Below are 16,141 nucleotides of genomic sequence, written 5' to 3' on the forward strand. Positions count from 1 at the left end.
GTTATTCTTCTGCATCATCTAGGAGTTGTTGGATTGATTTCTCATGCTCCCTTACTGTTTTTAAGAGACCTCTCTTTTCACAGTCACTGACTGCAATCCTATCTTCTATATCTGAGAGCCTATCTTCGCATTCTTTTATTGTGTTGCCAACACTTTCAATAGAGTTTTTAATCTCCTGGATATCTGTTTGAATCTGTTTTATGGATTCCATTTCTTTCCTATGTTGGGTGTTTATTTTTTCCATTCTTTCTTATGCTGGGTCTTGATGGCTTCTATCATGGTCCTGAGCTCATCTATTTTTTTTTCAGTTTCTGCTCGCCTATCTTCGCATTCTTTTATTGTGTTGCCAACACTTTCAATAGAGTTTTTAATCTCCTGGATATCTGTTTGAATCTGTTTTATGGATTCCATTTCTTTCCTATGTTGGGTGTTTATTTTTTCCATTCTTTCTTATGCTGGGTCTTGATGGCTTCTATCATGGTCCTGAGCTCATCTATTTTTTTTTCAGTTTCTGCTCTAGAGTCTTGAATTGCGACTTCCATTTTGCTCACTATTTCTATGGTTATCTGGGAAATTATTTCTGTTTTGAGTTTTTCTAGAGCCTGATTGATCTGTTTTGTTACTTCCTGTGCTTTGAGTTCAAGGTGTCCTGGTGCTTCACTATCAGCCTTTTCATCCTCATTTGCCCTACTGTTTGCCATTGACGAACTGGAAGTCTGTCCTTGTATCTTGCTTAAGTGTTTTCTCATTTTAATTTTTGTTGTCGGACTGTCCTTGGTTTAATCTCTGGGTTATCACCCAAATCTTCCTGATATAGTTGCGCCCTTGCTTCTGTGTCTCTGACAACCCACAGATATTCTCATCTTCATAACATCAGAGAAAACAGCTTATCAAATCAACCGCAATGCTTTATCTCAACTGATGCAATCAGCAACACATTAAGATCAAGCACAACTTGGACACTGACCACCTGTGGTAGTCACTAGTCTGTCACCCTTAAATCATTTGAATTAAATTGAAATCAAGAAGCAGTCCAGAACATGTGTGCAGTGAACAAAATTTCAATATAGTGTATTTACCATTTAATGGCTCAGACAGAGCGAGGATCGAGGATGCAAGACCCCTGATCTCAGTTAGATGATGGCTGAACCCCATGACACTGACTGACCTCGGGCTGCAAGGCCCAGATTGAGTTCCCCATTCTTCTGAATGGTTGAACTCTACACCATTCTATTACAAGTTTCCCACACCCTTTCTTTAACGATGTTCAAAGGTGGGAACTGAGAAAAATACCCTTGATGACCACCTCTGTCTTTGCAGAGTGGGTCCAAAGACTGGCACAGTCAAGAGGTCTGAGAGTGCGGGGGTGGGGGGTATGGGGGTTCAGGGGCGCCCACGCGGCTGCCTTCCCGGTGCTTGAGCGATGAAGGCTGGGTCGGGAGAAGGTGTGGCTCTTCTTCCCAAGGTGGACCGGGGCCCAGGCTACCTCCTGGCGCTTGAGCGATGAAGGCTGGGGCAGGAGAAGGTGTGGCTCTTCTTCCCAAGGTGGATCAGGGGCCCAAGCTACCTCCTGGTGCTTGAGCGATGGCGGCTGGGGCGGGAGAAGCAATGCCAACTTTTTAAAGATGCTGTTGAGGGTGTATCACAATCCCCAACTTGAAACTATACTACAAAGCCACTGTGATAAAACAGCATGGTACTGGCAAAGAAACAGACCTGAGGATCAGTGGAATAGATTGGAAGATACAGAAACAACTCCAGGTGTACTGAGCTACCTTATTTTTCACAAAGGAGCCACCCATCCTCAGTGGAGGAAAGATAGCCTCTTTAATAAATTGTATTGGAAAAACTGGATTCCAGCCTGCCAAAGATTAAAACTAGACACTTATTTTTCACCATGCACTAAACTAAAATCCAAGTGGATTAAAGATCTACATATTAAAAAAGAAACACTAAACTTGCTGGAAGATAAGTTAGGCAGAACTCTCAAAGACATTGGCATGGAAGACTTTATGAACAAATCCTCAGTAGCACGGGAACTAGCGCTAAGAATCAACAACTGGGATCTCATCTTATTAAAAAGCTTCTGCCCTGCAAAAGAAACCATCAACAGAGCTAAGAGACAACCTACAATGTGGGAAAACATTTTTACCAACTGCTACTCAGAGAAAGGACTATTATCTAGAATATGTAAAGAACTCAGAAAAACGAGGCCCCCAAATATAAAGACCCCGATTCAAAAATGGGCATCTGAAATGAACAGACATTTCTCAAGTAAAAGCAGCAAGTAAATATATGAAAAAATGTTCAGCATCACTGGTCATTCGAGAGATGCAGATGAAAACAACACTGAGATTCCACCTCACCCCATAAAGAATGGCTGCTATCAAGAAATCACACAATAACAAATGTTGGCGGGGTTGTGGGGAGAAAGGAACCCTTCTCCATTGTTGGTGGGAGTGCAGACTGGTGCAATCACTATGGAAATCAATACGGAGATACCTCAAAGGGCTGGGACTAGAGGTTCCATTTGACCCAGCCATCCCTCTGATGGGTATCTTTCCAAAAGAAGTAAAAGAATCATATTACAGTGATATATGTGCACTCATGTTTATAGCAGCACAGTTTGTAGTAGCTAAAACTTGGAAACAGCCCATTTGCCCATCATTTGGAGACTGGATAAAGATGTGGTTTTTCTAAAAATGGTGTACTACTCAGCCATAAAGAATGATAAGCTAGAGTCATTCATAGGAAAATGGATACATATTGAGGCCAAACTCAAGTGAAATAAATAAAACACACGTGTAAATACCGAATAGTTTATCTGGTGTGAAAAACTAAAAGTGTAAATAAGATCCAAGTTGTATAACTGACAAGGTGAAATAGGAAGAAAGGACTAAAGGTGTAGGGGGAGTGGGAAGGGTAGGGGAAAGGAATAAATATGAGAAAAGGAAAAAATGGAAACAAAGTCTTTGTAAATAGGGAAGGGTGGAGGGGGTGAAGGGAGGGCAGGGGTATGGGGAAAAAATGAGAACCAAGACCTGCCATGTAAGGGTACAAGATCCCAATGATAACTAAAAAGTACCAATAAATTCAATGAAAAAAAAAAGATGCAAGAAACCCTCCAAAAACAAACAAAAAAAGATGCTGTGGACTGCCCTGTTTTCAGGTGAGGAACCAGAACTTCAAGTTTGACCTCACGGGCCAGCAGGCAGCAGGACACTCTGAGGCCTGGCCACGTGGCTTGCTGCCAGTGCTGGACCCAGGTGCAGGCCTCCCCTGTTCATGTCCATGGGGTATAAATGAGAGCCAGGATATTGTGCAATTCTGCTAGGCATGAACAGCCGTGCTTGCTTAAAAGGAATTTCAGTGTAGCTGGAGGAAGATGCCTCAGATGTTAAGAGATCACAGAAAAATCGATTAACAGCCTGAAATTAGAAGAAGGGGTAAGCGTTCTGGAAATGGTAGTTGTGAACAGGAAGCCTTCCTATAGGGCTGGAACTATTGCTGAGCACAGAGGGACCTGCAGAGAGGCTGCAGCAGCCTGGCAGGGCCATGAGGAGCGGTGGGCATGCCGGCCAGGGGCAGCCGGCTGTGGCTTGGTGAGGCGCGGTGTGGAGGTGTGGGTCCCCTCGCAGGTGAACTTAACTTTCCACGCAGGATGTGATGCCCCATGGGCGTACAAGCCATGGACAGGCAAGCGACGCACTGCCTCTCCCACCTGGTCCGGAGGACAGGGAGGAAGCTGCTCACCTGAGGGAGCCGGCGGGACCCAGCTTCCTTCATGGGCCTTCGAAGACCCTTGGCAAACCCTGTGCTGCCTCCTCACAACCTGAGTTAGGGTCTGTGGAAGTGACTGAGAAGTCATTTTCCAGCACTCACACGTGCAGATCCCTCCCACAGCTTCCCCGGAAGAAGAGTCACCCTGACTGAAAAGCCATTGGCAGGCACTCGCGGGGCCAGCGTGGTCGCTCTGGCAGGGTGGTGCCCAGCCTGACTGCAGCTGCCTGGCGTTCCAGAGAGCTTTGTGATCAGTGACAGGAAAGATGAGTTTGTAAACCTTGCACTTACTTGGTCGGTATTACTTAGCTCTTAGAGGGGTCAGGAGATCACTAAAAAGCCAGTTGGTGAAACTGTGAGTTGCCATAGAGCAATTATTTGCATTTAACTATTGCTGTTCATTCAGTCCTTGCAGCAGCTCTGGTAACTCCCTAAGGCCCCATAGCATGTGTCTTTGTCTTTCCAGTACTGGGGAATGAACTCAGGGCCTTTGCACTGAGCTACATTCCATCCTTTTCCTTAGTTTAATTTCTTTTCTTTTTGGTACTGAGGACTGAACTCAGGACCTTGGACTTGTGAGGCAGGTATGGTGCCACTGAGCTACATCCCTGACCCTAATTAGCTTTATTTCCAAGGCAGAGTCTTGCCAGCTTCTCAGGCTGGTCTTGAACTCAGCTTCCCAGAATGTGGGATAGCAGCTGTGCACTAGTGAGCCTGGCAGTGGTGATCCACTTTAATTCTGGGTTTTATTTTTGGGGTTTTGAGACAAGGTCTCACCATGAAGGTCAGGCTGGCCTTGAGCTCACTGTGTAGCTCAGGTTGGCCTTGAACTTGCAGCCTCCTGCCTCAGCCTCCTGAGTGCTGGGATGATAGCCATGTGCTACCACACCCAGCTCTTAGTTTTCTAGGCTTTACTTCCCTGTACCTATTTGTTTATAATGGAGGGAACATTGTAAGCATAGACTAAGGTAAGTTTACTAAATATCCCCTTCTTTCTTCCTGTTTCATTTTCTGATCATTTGTTATAAAAAATGTTTAACCCAGTTGAATCTGGCAGATCGTATCATTTTTTACTTGGCATAAATAAGAAAAAAAGATGCTCTTATAATGAGAACAATAAGTGAACTATACAGTTAAGCCAAGATGATGTGTTTTACCGCGCAGTTGGGCAGAAGTCCATGGTGGATGGAGAGCCAGAGGTGGGATGGCGTGGCTCCCCATGTGCCTTACTCAGTGCCGTCGTCGAGCGCCAACAGGAGCCTGCTGTGGGCCTCCAGGCCCCGAAGGTCCCATCCCCTTCCCTTCCCTTCAGGTCCTCTTCCCGAAGACTTGAACCTGGACTTTTCCAGGTCACGGTCTTGCTTTCCCTTCACATACAGTTCTTAAAGGTTTGTTGCATAAACGTGACAGACTGCGACAGTGAGGGTGAGAGGGAAAGCAGGTGTGTGGACCCGCCCTGCGGCCTAGGGTGGTCTGTCTGTGTGGTAAACTGTGGGAAGCCACGGTTCGAGACAGTAAACTGCACGCCCATCTTCTTCCCAGCGTCTCCTCGATGGCTCTTTGCAGTTTTTAAAAGCCATGTTTATGTAATTGCACATGGTTGAACCCAGCAGAAGTGACCATCAGTAGGAGTTTGCATGCACACGGTGCCCTGCAGAGGTGCCCGGGCAGCAGGCAGCTCGAACCGCAGCACGCAGAGTGCGGGGAAGTACGAGAGGGGCAGTGTGTGTGCATCCACGGGGACCCTCTGAGCCAGGGCAGCTCAGCGGTGGGGAAGGGGAGACTGACTTCCGATCTTTGTCTTTTATTTCATGAAGTAAGTGAAAGTATTTCCTGTTCAGAAAATCAAACTAAAAGATAAAATTTGAAATGGTAGGTGCTATGTAATGGTAGGAGTAAGGAACTTTAAAGTACTTATGCCAATAAATAACTTTTTTCAGGGATAAAAATAATTTTTAAAAGTGATTCTAGTAGTTGAACAGTGTTGATTCTGTGAGTAACGTGGGTGCTGCATGCTGCTGTGTGTGTTACTTATTTTTTTGTTTTTGGCTGTTGCAGATAACCATCTCATCCTGTTTCTTTTCTCTTTCAGTCCTGATGACATTGGGACCTGCTGGTACATCCTGCTTTCTGGTTCTGTGTTCATTAAGGAGTCCATGTTCCTTCCAAGAAGCAGGTATAGTATAGACGTTGTGTCATGATCCATGAAGCTTGACGTTCTTTTGCAGAATTGAATCTTTTTACAGAATTATTGTGCTGATACAAAGCAAGGCAGTCCTATATAGCAAATATAGCAAAGCAAGACAGTTGGTGTGTGTATATATCTATCTATCTATCTATCTATCTATCTATCTATCTATCTATCTTCAAAAAATGCCCACCTTATGCTGTAAATTCAGTTTCAGCCTCTTTAACAAAGGACCAGAACAGAAATCATGCCAGTGACACCCATGTCGGCTGTGCCATAGGGCACACTCAGTCGTTCCCAGGATAGCTTAGGTAGAGAAGAACCACCTGGATGAGAGCATGGGAGGCAGTGTCACAAACATCCGAACAGAGCCAAGTCCAAGCCCCTCTGGGACTGTAGAGGAAGCAGGCGCCTCTGCTCCTCTCTGGGCGGAGACCAAATGGCCGCTTGTGAGACATCTGCCTGTGGGGCGGGGGCTTCCCACCCTCCTGGAGGCTGCTGATTTCCCTCCATGTGACTTGGGCTTGTGTGTGCAGACTGGATTTATGGCCCTGGGCCTACTGCTCACACCACTGGATTGTAGTACTTGTGTCTTTTGCTGAGTTCTTCCGGATACAGTCTGACCGGCCCCGCACACTTGGGTTCTGATTGGCAGGGCTGGAAGGCGTTTGGGCTCTTCCACTAAGCAAGACACCTTTGTTCCGTGTAGCTCCTATCTCAGTGGTCATCTTTTCCTCCTCGTAGTGGTTTTTATTTGGACTAAAGATTTTTGCCTAAGCGTTTTCATTTTCCATTATTAAATATTTAAATTGAATCAATTCATGAAAATCATCAGTCCCTTCCATCGCCTAACTCCTCTATAAAAATACTCTAGCAAGTTCTGGATAACGAATTCTGAATGGGTTAAAGTCATGTTAAGAGTCTATTTTTAAGATGTGAGCAGCTTTTATAAATAGTGTCCATGAGACAGGGAGGAATAGTTTTACACCGTGGACAGGATTGGCCTGGGTGTGGCAACAGAGGGGCGTGCACGGGCTTGGGGTCCGAATGGTGATGAAAACGTGTCAGGGCAGAGCCGTGGAGCCAAGCCTCACCGCGGGTGCCCTCTGCGTCTCTAAGGTCAGGTCGGTGTGCATTCTTCTCTTTGGAAAATGGTCCCGCACCGGAGGGACTCCCATCTCCTCCTGTCCTCCTCAGCAGCAGCAGTGGTCCTAATGTCGAGAACTGTGTTGGCAGTGGTAGCAGGGACAGAGGCAGCAGTCGTCGTACTAGTAATAATAGTAATCAGTGAGGGTACCAAAACAGCTTTTGCAGTGCTTCCGGTTTGCCAGGCACCCTTTTAAATGTCCTGTGTGTGAGAATCAACTCACTCTTCTCCTGTGGGGTTGGTGGAACTGGTAGCTGCATTTTATAGTTAAAGAAACTTGGGTTGCAGAGGACATTTACACTCCTGAAGGTTCCTGAGAAAGCCAGTTCTGATCTGTGGACCAACTCCTACAGTGCCAGGAACTCTGACTCCAGAGGGTGGAGCGTTAAATACCCTTCTCTCCTTCAGACATGGCTTACTAGTTTGTCCCTTGGAGGTTCTGTCTGAGGCTGTTTTTCTGAACTGGGAAGGTATAGGCAAACAGTATTTAAGCATTGACTTATATGTAATTTTGGTATATAAAGTGATAACAATTACTGTATAAATTTTCAAGGATAAGGAAGGAAAAACATTAGCTGAAGTCCTCCCATTGAGAGATGATTGATTTTTAATGCGCTGGGTTTTCTCTGGCCTTCTTTCTGTATGTGGTCGGTGTGTGTCGAGCCCTGTTGCACCCAGTGAAGGAGGAGCACCTGTGCACCTTGCCTGCTCACAGTGGGGGGCCCTGATAGAGCACTGCTCTCCTGACTTCCTGTGCCCATTGGACCACCAGTTATTTGAACTTTCTGCGATGACTAAGTGATAACGAGTACTTTTAACATCTTCTTATGAATCCTGCTGTAGTGAACATGACTTGGAATTCGCACTCTGTAAGGAGAACTCCAGTCAATTGCAGTGTCTGTGGCAGAAACAGAATCCAGAGTGAAGCTTCCGCGCCGCAGGCATGGTGGCTGCTCTGCCAGCCACCCACTGACCAGCGACAGCTTGTGGTGACTGCCAGGGAGCCTCCTGTTCAGAGGGGCTGCCGTTCGCAGAAGGACTTGCTGCTCAGACCTGTTTTGTGAGCATGTGGTCTCCGATTACACAAGTTACTCTGCGGCAGGCGGGCTGTCAGGTGCCATGGGTGGTGCTGTGAGTGGTGCTGGGATGAAGGGGCGGCTTTCCGGCTGGGGGACAGGCTGGCACTGTGTCTAGGCTGCTCCTTCGTGCTGCAATGCTCAGTTGTTTGTCTCCTTTGGGGGTGTTGCTCTAGGAATGGTTCTGAGATCGTTTCAGTGAGAAGGAATCAGCCTGCTGGCTCTATGCTAAAAGTTGACATCTGTAATTCATAGATACTTCTCTCTCCAGAAAATGCTCAGTTTTGATTAGATGTTACTGTCACCTCAGTGCTGCTGCTGCTGCTGTTTTGAGATCAGGTCTTGCTCTGTATTCCAGGCTGGCCTTGAACCCACTACACATCCTAGGTGTCCTTGAACTCGGGGTGCTCCTCCTGTTTCAGCCTCCCAAGTGCTGGGATTGTAGGTGTGCACTGCTGTGCTCGTCTGTTGGGATGGTCTACAGATGTTCTCCCATGCCTACCGCATTCCTGTCAGAGCCTGGAGTTGGTCCCAGACTGTGACGTGAGCAGTCTGAGCATTCTCTTCAGCAGTGCAGCCCATGGCCCCTTAGGGCTGGTTCACCTCCAATAGTTTGTTGCTGCCATAGTATCTGCAGCATTTTCATGTTTTAGCAAATTTTCAAGGAATTATTTTGATACCTGATTTCATCATGTTAGTGATAGAAATGTTTTTATTAGTTCTATCATAAATCTATTTGGAATTTGTCAAGTTTTTAACCATTGACATTTGTACAGGTAGCTGTAATATTGTATACAAAGTGTGATACAGTGAATATAAAAAATTAATCACAGAAAAAGCTGCATTGCCATCAGTTCTACTCAGACTACTTGCTTTGAACACAACTTACCCGTTGTTCTTTGCATTGTGTCTTTTGCTGTAGTTTTTTTTTTTTTGGTACTGGGGATCAAACTTGGGACCTTGGGCTTGTGAGGTAGGTGGTGCACCCAGTGAGCTACATCCTGGGCTGGCTGTAGTGTTTTTAACATTTAAATATTCATCATGTAGTTTGATCACTCCTTGTATTTTATGTTATGTATGATGTCGCCCTGAGAGCTAAAGTCATTATTTAAGAGAACAATTTGTACTCTTGCAGCAGGCAACAATTTATGTGTAGTAGTTTCTAAAAAAAGTCTTATTTAAAATCAGTTTAGTTTGTGCCCAGAAAAAGATGGTGAGCAAAGATCATTGGATCCAGCATGTGGCTGGAGGGCATTCCCCCGGCGCTCAGGGTGGCGTGAGCCACACGGGATGGTCCAAACTGGGGCATAGCCAGAGCTCTACACCATGCAAGCCGTGTGTTGTGCAGCTCTACACAGGGCTGCCCAGGCCCTGGCTGCTGGGGTCGATGACGGAGAGTAGTGAGGGGCGCGGAGGAGTGTTTGCAGGATACTCCATACAGTAGCGCTGGGGTAGGAAGCTGCAGAAGGAAGTTTCGAGGTGGACATTTAGAGATGATTTTCTACTGTGTACTTGTTTCATCATCAATGTTTATGGTCCCTGTGTGCCCTGTACCAGTGGATTCAAAGAACTAATGTGTACTTCCACAGCTGTAGCATGTGTTTTAAAGAACTGGAGTGTTTAAGGACATGGACTTGATCATTGTACTTTATACATACACAGGACTTCACTGTGAGCTCCATAGATGTCTAGTGTCATAAAAGGAGACATGGTTATATATGTTAAACATTCTTCTATAGTGTCCACACTGTGAGTTACAAAGCCTTATTTTATAATATTACAATATAATAACGTGAGTTAATGTTAATTTTTGGCTGCTGACTTCTTTGAAAGACTGAGAATTCTAATTAGATAATAAAGATTGCTCAGAATATGTTTCTGGACTTGCTGTTTGGATTGTTAGAGCAGGAGATAGTTTGCTGGGTATTAGTTCAGTTCATGAAATTGTGATCTTTTCCTATACATTTGTCAGTCATTTTAAAATCTATTTGCACAAATTAACAGAAAACAAAACACAAAAACCACCAACACAGTATGCTAGATGTTTAAGACACAACCCATTGTAGTTATATAGACAGACCTTTCTTTGAAGTAATGTTCATCACAGTCTTGGGAAAAAAACCACTTTTACTGAAATACTGAGTGTGACTTTCTTAATAGAATCAGTTTTATCATAGATCTCTCCAAGGAAGATTTCTCTCAGAGCAGTGATGTGTGCGTGTCCTGCTCACGAACAGCACCTTCATTGCGCTGAGAGTTTAGCACTGCATTTCATACAGAGCAGCTGGTGTGCAGTGCTTTCTTTCCTGTGTGTGCTGTGGCCGAGACTGAAGGAAGAATGAGCTCAGGCCAGCTGTGCATCTTGCAATTTGGAAGGTGGCAAGAGAAGTTGTAATCAATGCTAAGAACCAGAGGGATTAAGAAGAGGACTGATAGAGGATGGAGGCTTCCAGTGTGGTCTGATTTACTGGGTTGTGTTGGGCAGTGGCCTAACAGGCAAATTAATTTGTTTACTACAAATGCCTTAAGAAGTTATGACCATAACTTACTGTGCTGTCAATGAAATGCCATTGGATTTGAGGTCTGGTATATCAGGCCTTCCCATATTGATGAGTTTTTCTGCCTTATTTTAAACGGGTTTGGTAGAGTTCAGGCTGTGAGTCATATGTCCATATTATTTCAAACATGAATCAAAATTTGCATGGAGTTGTACGTTAAGTTCTGTGTACAAAAGAAGTAAGATGATCTACCACTGCTCTTGTGCAACTTAGTGTGTGTGATGAAATAGTGTCTGTAACAGGAGGGAAAATTGTCTGGGTGTCACTGAACAGGTAGACCAGTAGCACTGATGCAGTGTGTATGTGAGATCCATGTAGTATGTGAGATCCTTTCAAGGATGTGGGTAGTTTTAGGTACATGGAAAGTCAAGCATATCTCTTCTGGAGGTGGATTTTGAGTTGCATTTATTGCCTAAGCTGCTGGAAAGTGGTCTGAAAGGAAATGTGCATTGTAGTAAAAACAGGAATGAAGTCACAGAGACAGGCTTGAGGGCGGACAAACACTCTCAGCAACTTAGTTAGAGTGCAAGACTGAGGTCAGTGGGGAATTCACGGAGTGAAATGGTTGCAGAAGCATTGGTAACAGAACCGTGAGCGGGCTGGTTTACGGGCCTGCAAGGTCACTGGCTGGAAAGCTGGGTGTGGCTGAGCTGTGTCCCCAGGAGCATTGGCAGGAGGCTGGGAGGCTTGTGAACCTCATGGGTTTGCATTGTTGGCCGAGTCCGTTTACAATCAGTGTTTCCCTTCATGATACCAAATATATCTGCAGTTTAAAAGTTAAAATTGTGCTATGGTCTTCCTAATAATCACATTTTAAATTAGACCTGGCAGCTCTCCTGAACATAGGTCCAGAAACAAGACATTGAACTAATCAGTTCTGAGAGACCGAATACTATTCTCATTATGCTCTTGATGACAAAGAGCTATTTGAGTTTAAAAATCACAGGCCTGTTTTCTGCTTGCCAGTGCTATATGATGACGTAGCCGATTGCTCTGAGAATTTGTTAGGTTTTTTTAGTAAGAAAAGAAGGTAAAACAGTGGGTAAGTGATTCTGTATGTGGTAAGAAGTGAAGACAAATTTAAATGTTCATATTTCATGTAAAGAGTTATAGTATTAGAAAATCTTATTCTTGGAAGAGAATAAATTTGTGATCTTATTAAAGAATATTGGATTTAAAAAATAAGTCTAATGAATTATGAGGTTGGGTGGTAATTTTATTGGACACTGAATGTGTTCAGAAGGTGTAAAGGGAGGTGAATAGGGTTTGGAAGTTGTATGTTTAGGTGAGATTTAACATCAGATGTCAGCAAAACCAAAGCAGTTTGAGAGCAGATAAGCATGGAAAGGACAGACTGGTTTTTGCAAGGAGGAGTGGGAAAAACAAAAATGACTACAGATCATCTTAAAACTGTCCTTTGAATTTTAGAAAGAATGTATTGACCATATATCCCTTGTCTTCCTTGTGGGGAAAAACACTGACTTAAGAGATGAAGTGCAGTGATACATAAGCTATTTAGAAGTTTATTTTTAAGAAGAATACATTATTCAAAAACTTTCTTCTCTTTTTCTTTTTTTTTGGTACTGGAGATGAACTTGGAACCTTGCAAAATTGCTTCTTTTTTAAAAGGAGAAACCACCAGGCTTTAAATGTTTGGAGTAGCTAAAGTCATTGAGGGCAGAAGTGGCAGGGATGACTCGTTACCCAGCCTCTGCCTTGGGTATTGTCTCTTATGGCCACTGTCATGGCCTCTCATGGAGGCAGGTGATTCCATGCCATGGCTCGTCTGTTAATGAAAAGGGGTAGGAGCCCACAGAAAGGCCTATTTTAATTTAGAAGTTTGCACGTGCAAACATTTGTAAGGATGGCTGCACCCCTTGTTTTCCTGCTGTCACTCATTGCATGCTCCTGGCAGTGGGTTCTGGACGCTGAGGGCCATGTGGAGCTTCACCAAGGAGCTCAGCAGGTTCCCCTGAGAGTGAGTGCCAAGGGCGTTGCACTCCCAGGGCCTTGTGCTGAGCTGCGTCGCCTGCCATTTTATATTTTTGATTTTGACACAAGATCTTGCCAAGTTGCTGAGTTGCCTGAGCTGGGCTGGAACTTGCGATCCTCCTGCTTCAGCCTTCTAGAGTATGGGGAGTACAGGTGTGTGCTGCCAGAGCCTGCTATGTGTTTTGTTTCTTACTAGGATCCTATCCCTACACAGGCAGCGTCCTCACATGCACTGCCCTAAGAGAACTGTGTGCCAGAAGGGCTATCAGCAGTGACGAGTAACATTCCAGCCTGATTTCTGAGCTGAAGCCTTACCCTGGGTAATTTGTGTGGGGGGGTGTGTCGGTGCCTCGCCATACGGGCCCGCTGCAGGGCTGGCGCTGACAGATAGACAGGCAGGCAGAGCGGGGGCTTCTTACGTGTTGGCCAAGACGCTCCTGGGAGGAAGGGCGGACCGTCCAGAGCCGCAGGGATTCTGGAGTGTGGGCCGGGAGACCCAGCGTTGGGAGTTGGCATGGAACCCGTGGGCAGTGTTGGAGCTGGGAGGAGACAGCGCGAATATGAGAGCTGGCAAAAGATCCAGAGATCCTACTGAGGATCAGCAAAGGGAGGTGGTGGCTAGGGCTTGTGGAGCTAGGGACTTGTTTCTGCGAAGTGAAGAGGTGCTAGTGTGTGTTTCCGTGTGCTGTTGGAATGATTCAGTAGAGGGGGATACACAGACAATGCAGGAAAGGGAGTACTTGTGAAGTGCGCGCGCACGTGTGTGTGTGTGTGTGTGTGTGTGTGTGAGAGAGAGAGAGAGAGAGAGAGAGACAGAGACAGCTTTTGAGAGAGTGAAAGTGCTTCACCTTGCTGTACAGCTTAGCGTAAGAGATGTACGAGCTGGGAGCACTGTGAAATGGAATATCGAGTGCATTGGATGTTCATGGTCATGGGTTTGTTTTGTTTTTCTTGCAGCATTTTCAGCCGTTGAGGGCGGGGACGGAGAAGGGGTGGCTGGGCTTGTGGGTTTGTGCGTATGGTGTGGGGAGAGGAGAAGGCCGCACCGCTCACCGGTGTACGTGGGGCCCTGTGTTTCTGTGACGGTTTTCTCCAGGACCCTCGGACTCCAACTCCTGTGTGTGCAGTGAAGCAGCAGTCTACCTGACTCCCTGCCTTCCCTAGCTCTGACAGCTCCATCAACCCTTCGCCACGTATTCTAGTCTAGATCTCTCTGCGTGTCCATCCTGACCGCTTTTCTTCCCTCACAACTTCTTTTCTCTCAGAAAGCACTCCAGCACTAGAAATGATAGAACAGTAGCCATCAAATCCAGTGCCACTGTCCTCACTGCCGCTGCCTTTGTTCAGAGCTGCCCTGCCCTCTCAGTCCTCCCCCAGAGCATCACCACAGTTGTTAAACACCGCGGAACTTTCTTAAATGACTTCGCTCTCCAAACGAACTCCAGGCTGCTCAGAAGTAGGTCTCAGCCTGCATTACAGTACTCCCTGCACACAGCCCCGCGCCCCATCGATCGCTGGGTCTGAGGCTGTCCTCTTGCCTGGACACCGTCGTCTTTGCCACCTTCTCTCTGCCCCTGCCACACCTGTGAGAGCCCGGGCTTGTTCTTTGGGAAAGCCTGCTCTTGTTGTCCTCGGGGTAATCGTTCTGCTCTGCAGCAGACTGTGAGCTTTCCAAGGGTGTGAGCTCAGTAATCGTTTAATAAATATTTGTTGAAATCTATAGGTTGAAGAGTATATTTTAACTGCCCTTTTAAAAAATCACTTAAACAGTTTAATAAAATTGTGATAACAGGTAACATAGTCCCTTTAAGAAAAAAACTTCAGTGATATACAAGTTACTTAATGTCAGGCTAACAGAGGAGAGCAGAATCAGGAAAAGAACAGGAGGGTAGCAAAATAGTGGAGGGAAGAGCTCTGGGAAGCTCACGAGCAGGTGATTCCGGTGGACTGCTGGGGTGCAGAAGAGGAAGGCACCTGCTGTCCTGCTGGGTAGCAGCTTGCTCGTGGTGTGAACTTGGTGGGTGGTTGTTCTCTGTGGGTGCCCAGTGTAAGAAGGCTGCGGCCTCCTCTGCCCGCCTGCTCTACCTCTCCGGCACCTGGCTTCCATTACCTGCTCAGCGATTGGCACAGGTGCTGCCGGGCTCTAGGTGTCACAACTGCCTTGGAAGTTTGAATCAGGAGGAAAAGAAAAAGGAGCAAAAAGGTGGACTTTTCCATCGAGGTGAGGTTCCTTGAAGGAAGATTTCTGTCTCTAGCCTCTGTCCAGAGCATAGTCATAGGCTCTCCAGGGTCCCGGGATACGTGAGCTGCTGTTCTGCAGTGTGTGGGGCCCTGCTTAAAAAAGGTAACGTAAAAACCAACTGCCAAGAAGAAAGGAAGAAGTGGAGTGGGTGTTGCAGCGGGCAGCCAGCGGCCTCGTGCACTGCTGCTCTTCGGCTCCGGCCCGTTCTTGCGGTGTTTGAATGACCTGCTCTGCCCGCTCACCCTGCTCACCACCTTGGTCCCATCCCTCAGCCTTACGTCACCTGCCGTTCGTCCACCTGGAGCTATTCCCATTGCTTGTGCAGGCAGAGGGACAGCAAGGGTTTCAAGGCAACGGTGAGTTCCACACAAGGCAGAGACAGTTATGAGATAAATGTGAACTGGCTTGGTAAGGAGCAGAATGGGATAGAACAGAAAATGCAGTTGCATTTGGTCCTGTTTGAAATTTGGAATAAAATAGGTCTCTACACTAAAGGGGCCAAGTGAAATACAAACAGACGATGGGATGTACTAAAACAGTACTTTTGGACACCAGCTGTACTTTCATGCTTTATCCTGGAAAGCAGCATGATCCTGAGCATTATGTGAACTGTTTTTTACCCTTTCAAGTCGCCTTCTGAGAAGACTGTTCTCTAGAGAGGGAGTTCAACTGCTGGATCAAGCTGGGAATTTGGTTTCTATAACTACAGCATCACAGACGTGCTCCACACATAAATATTAGCTTTTGCGGCCCTTGGAGCATGGGCATTGCAGTGTCTTAGCAAAGTGAGTAGCCTGAAGAAAGACTGTCCAGTTTGTATCCAGAGCTGATTCAGAGTCATGGCCCTCTGATGCTCAGAGCCTTGAGCCAGGCAATCGTCATTCGTGATCCTTGGTATGAACAAGTGCGTGGCATTTCATTCTGGAAGCCCTGATGTGCAGGAATGTCCGGATTTCTCTTATGGAGTACAATATTGCTTTTTCTCCCGTAAGTATTTTCATCTGCTACTACATTTGAAGGAACTTATCTGAGCCACAGCTGTTTTGAAGGAAGAGTAGAGGGATGTGTGAATTATTATTTTACCTGTCTAAATTCAAGGAAAGTCTCAAAGTACATACGTAGCAATGAAATTTGCACCTGTTCAAGGAGACAGGCTTT

General features: G+C 46.0%; 1 protein-coding gene across 1 annotated transcript in view; it reads left to right on the top strand.

The window, feature by feature from the left end:
* Positions 1-16,141, top strand: part of Rapgef2 (Rap guanine nucleotide exchange factor 2) — a 61,962-nt gene that overhangs the window by 21,923 nt on the left and 23,898 nt on the right. Inside the window, exon 4 of the mRNA XM_033759971.1 lies at positions 5,873-5,956. Coding sequence (XP_033615862.1) covers positions 5,873-5,956 — 84 coding nt within the window. The remainder of the gene's footprint in view (positions 1-5,872; positions 5,957-16,141) is intronic.

The sequence above is a fragment of the Fukomys damarensis genome, unplaced genomic scaffold, assembly GCF_012274545.1.
Source record: "Fukomys damarensis isolate Sample0158 unplaced genomic scaffold, DMR_v1.0_HiC HiC_scaffold_38, whole genome shotgun sequence".
Lineage (NCBI taxonomy): Eukaryota > Metazoa > Chordata > Mammalia > Rodentia > Bathyergidae > Fukomys > Fukomys damarensis.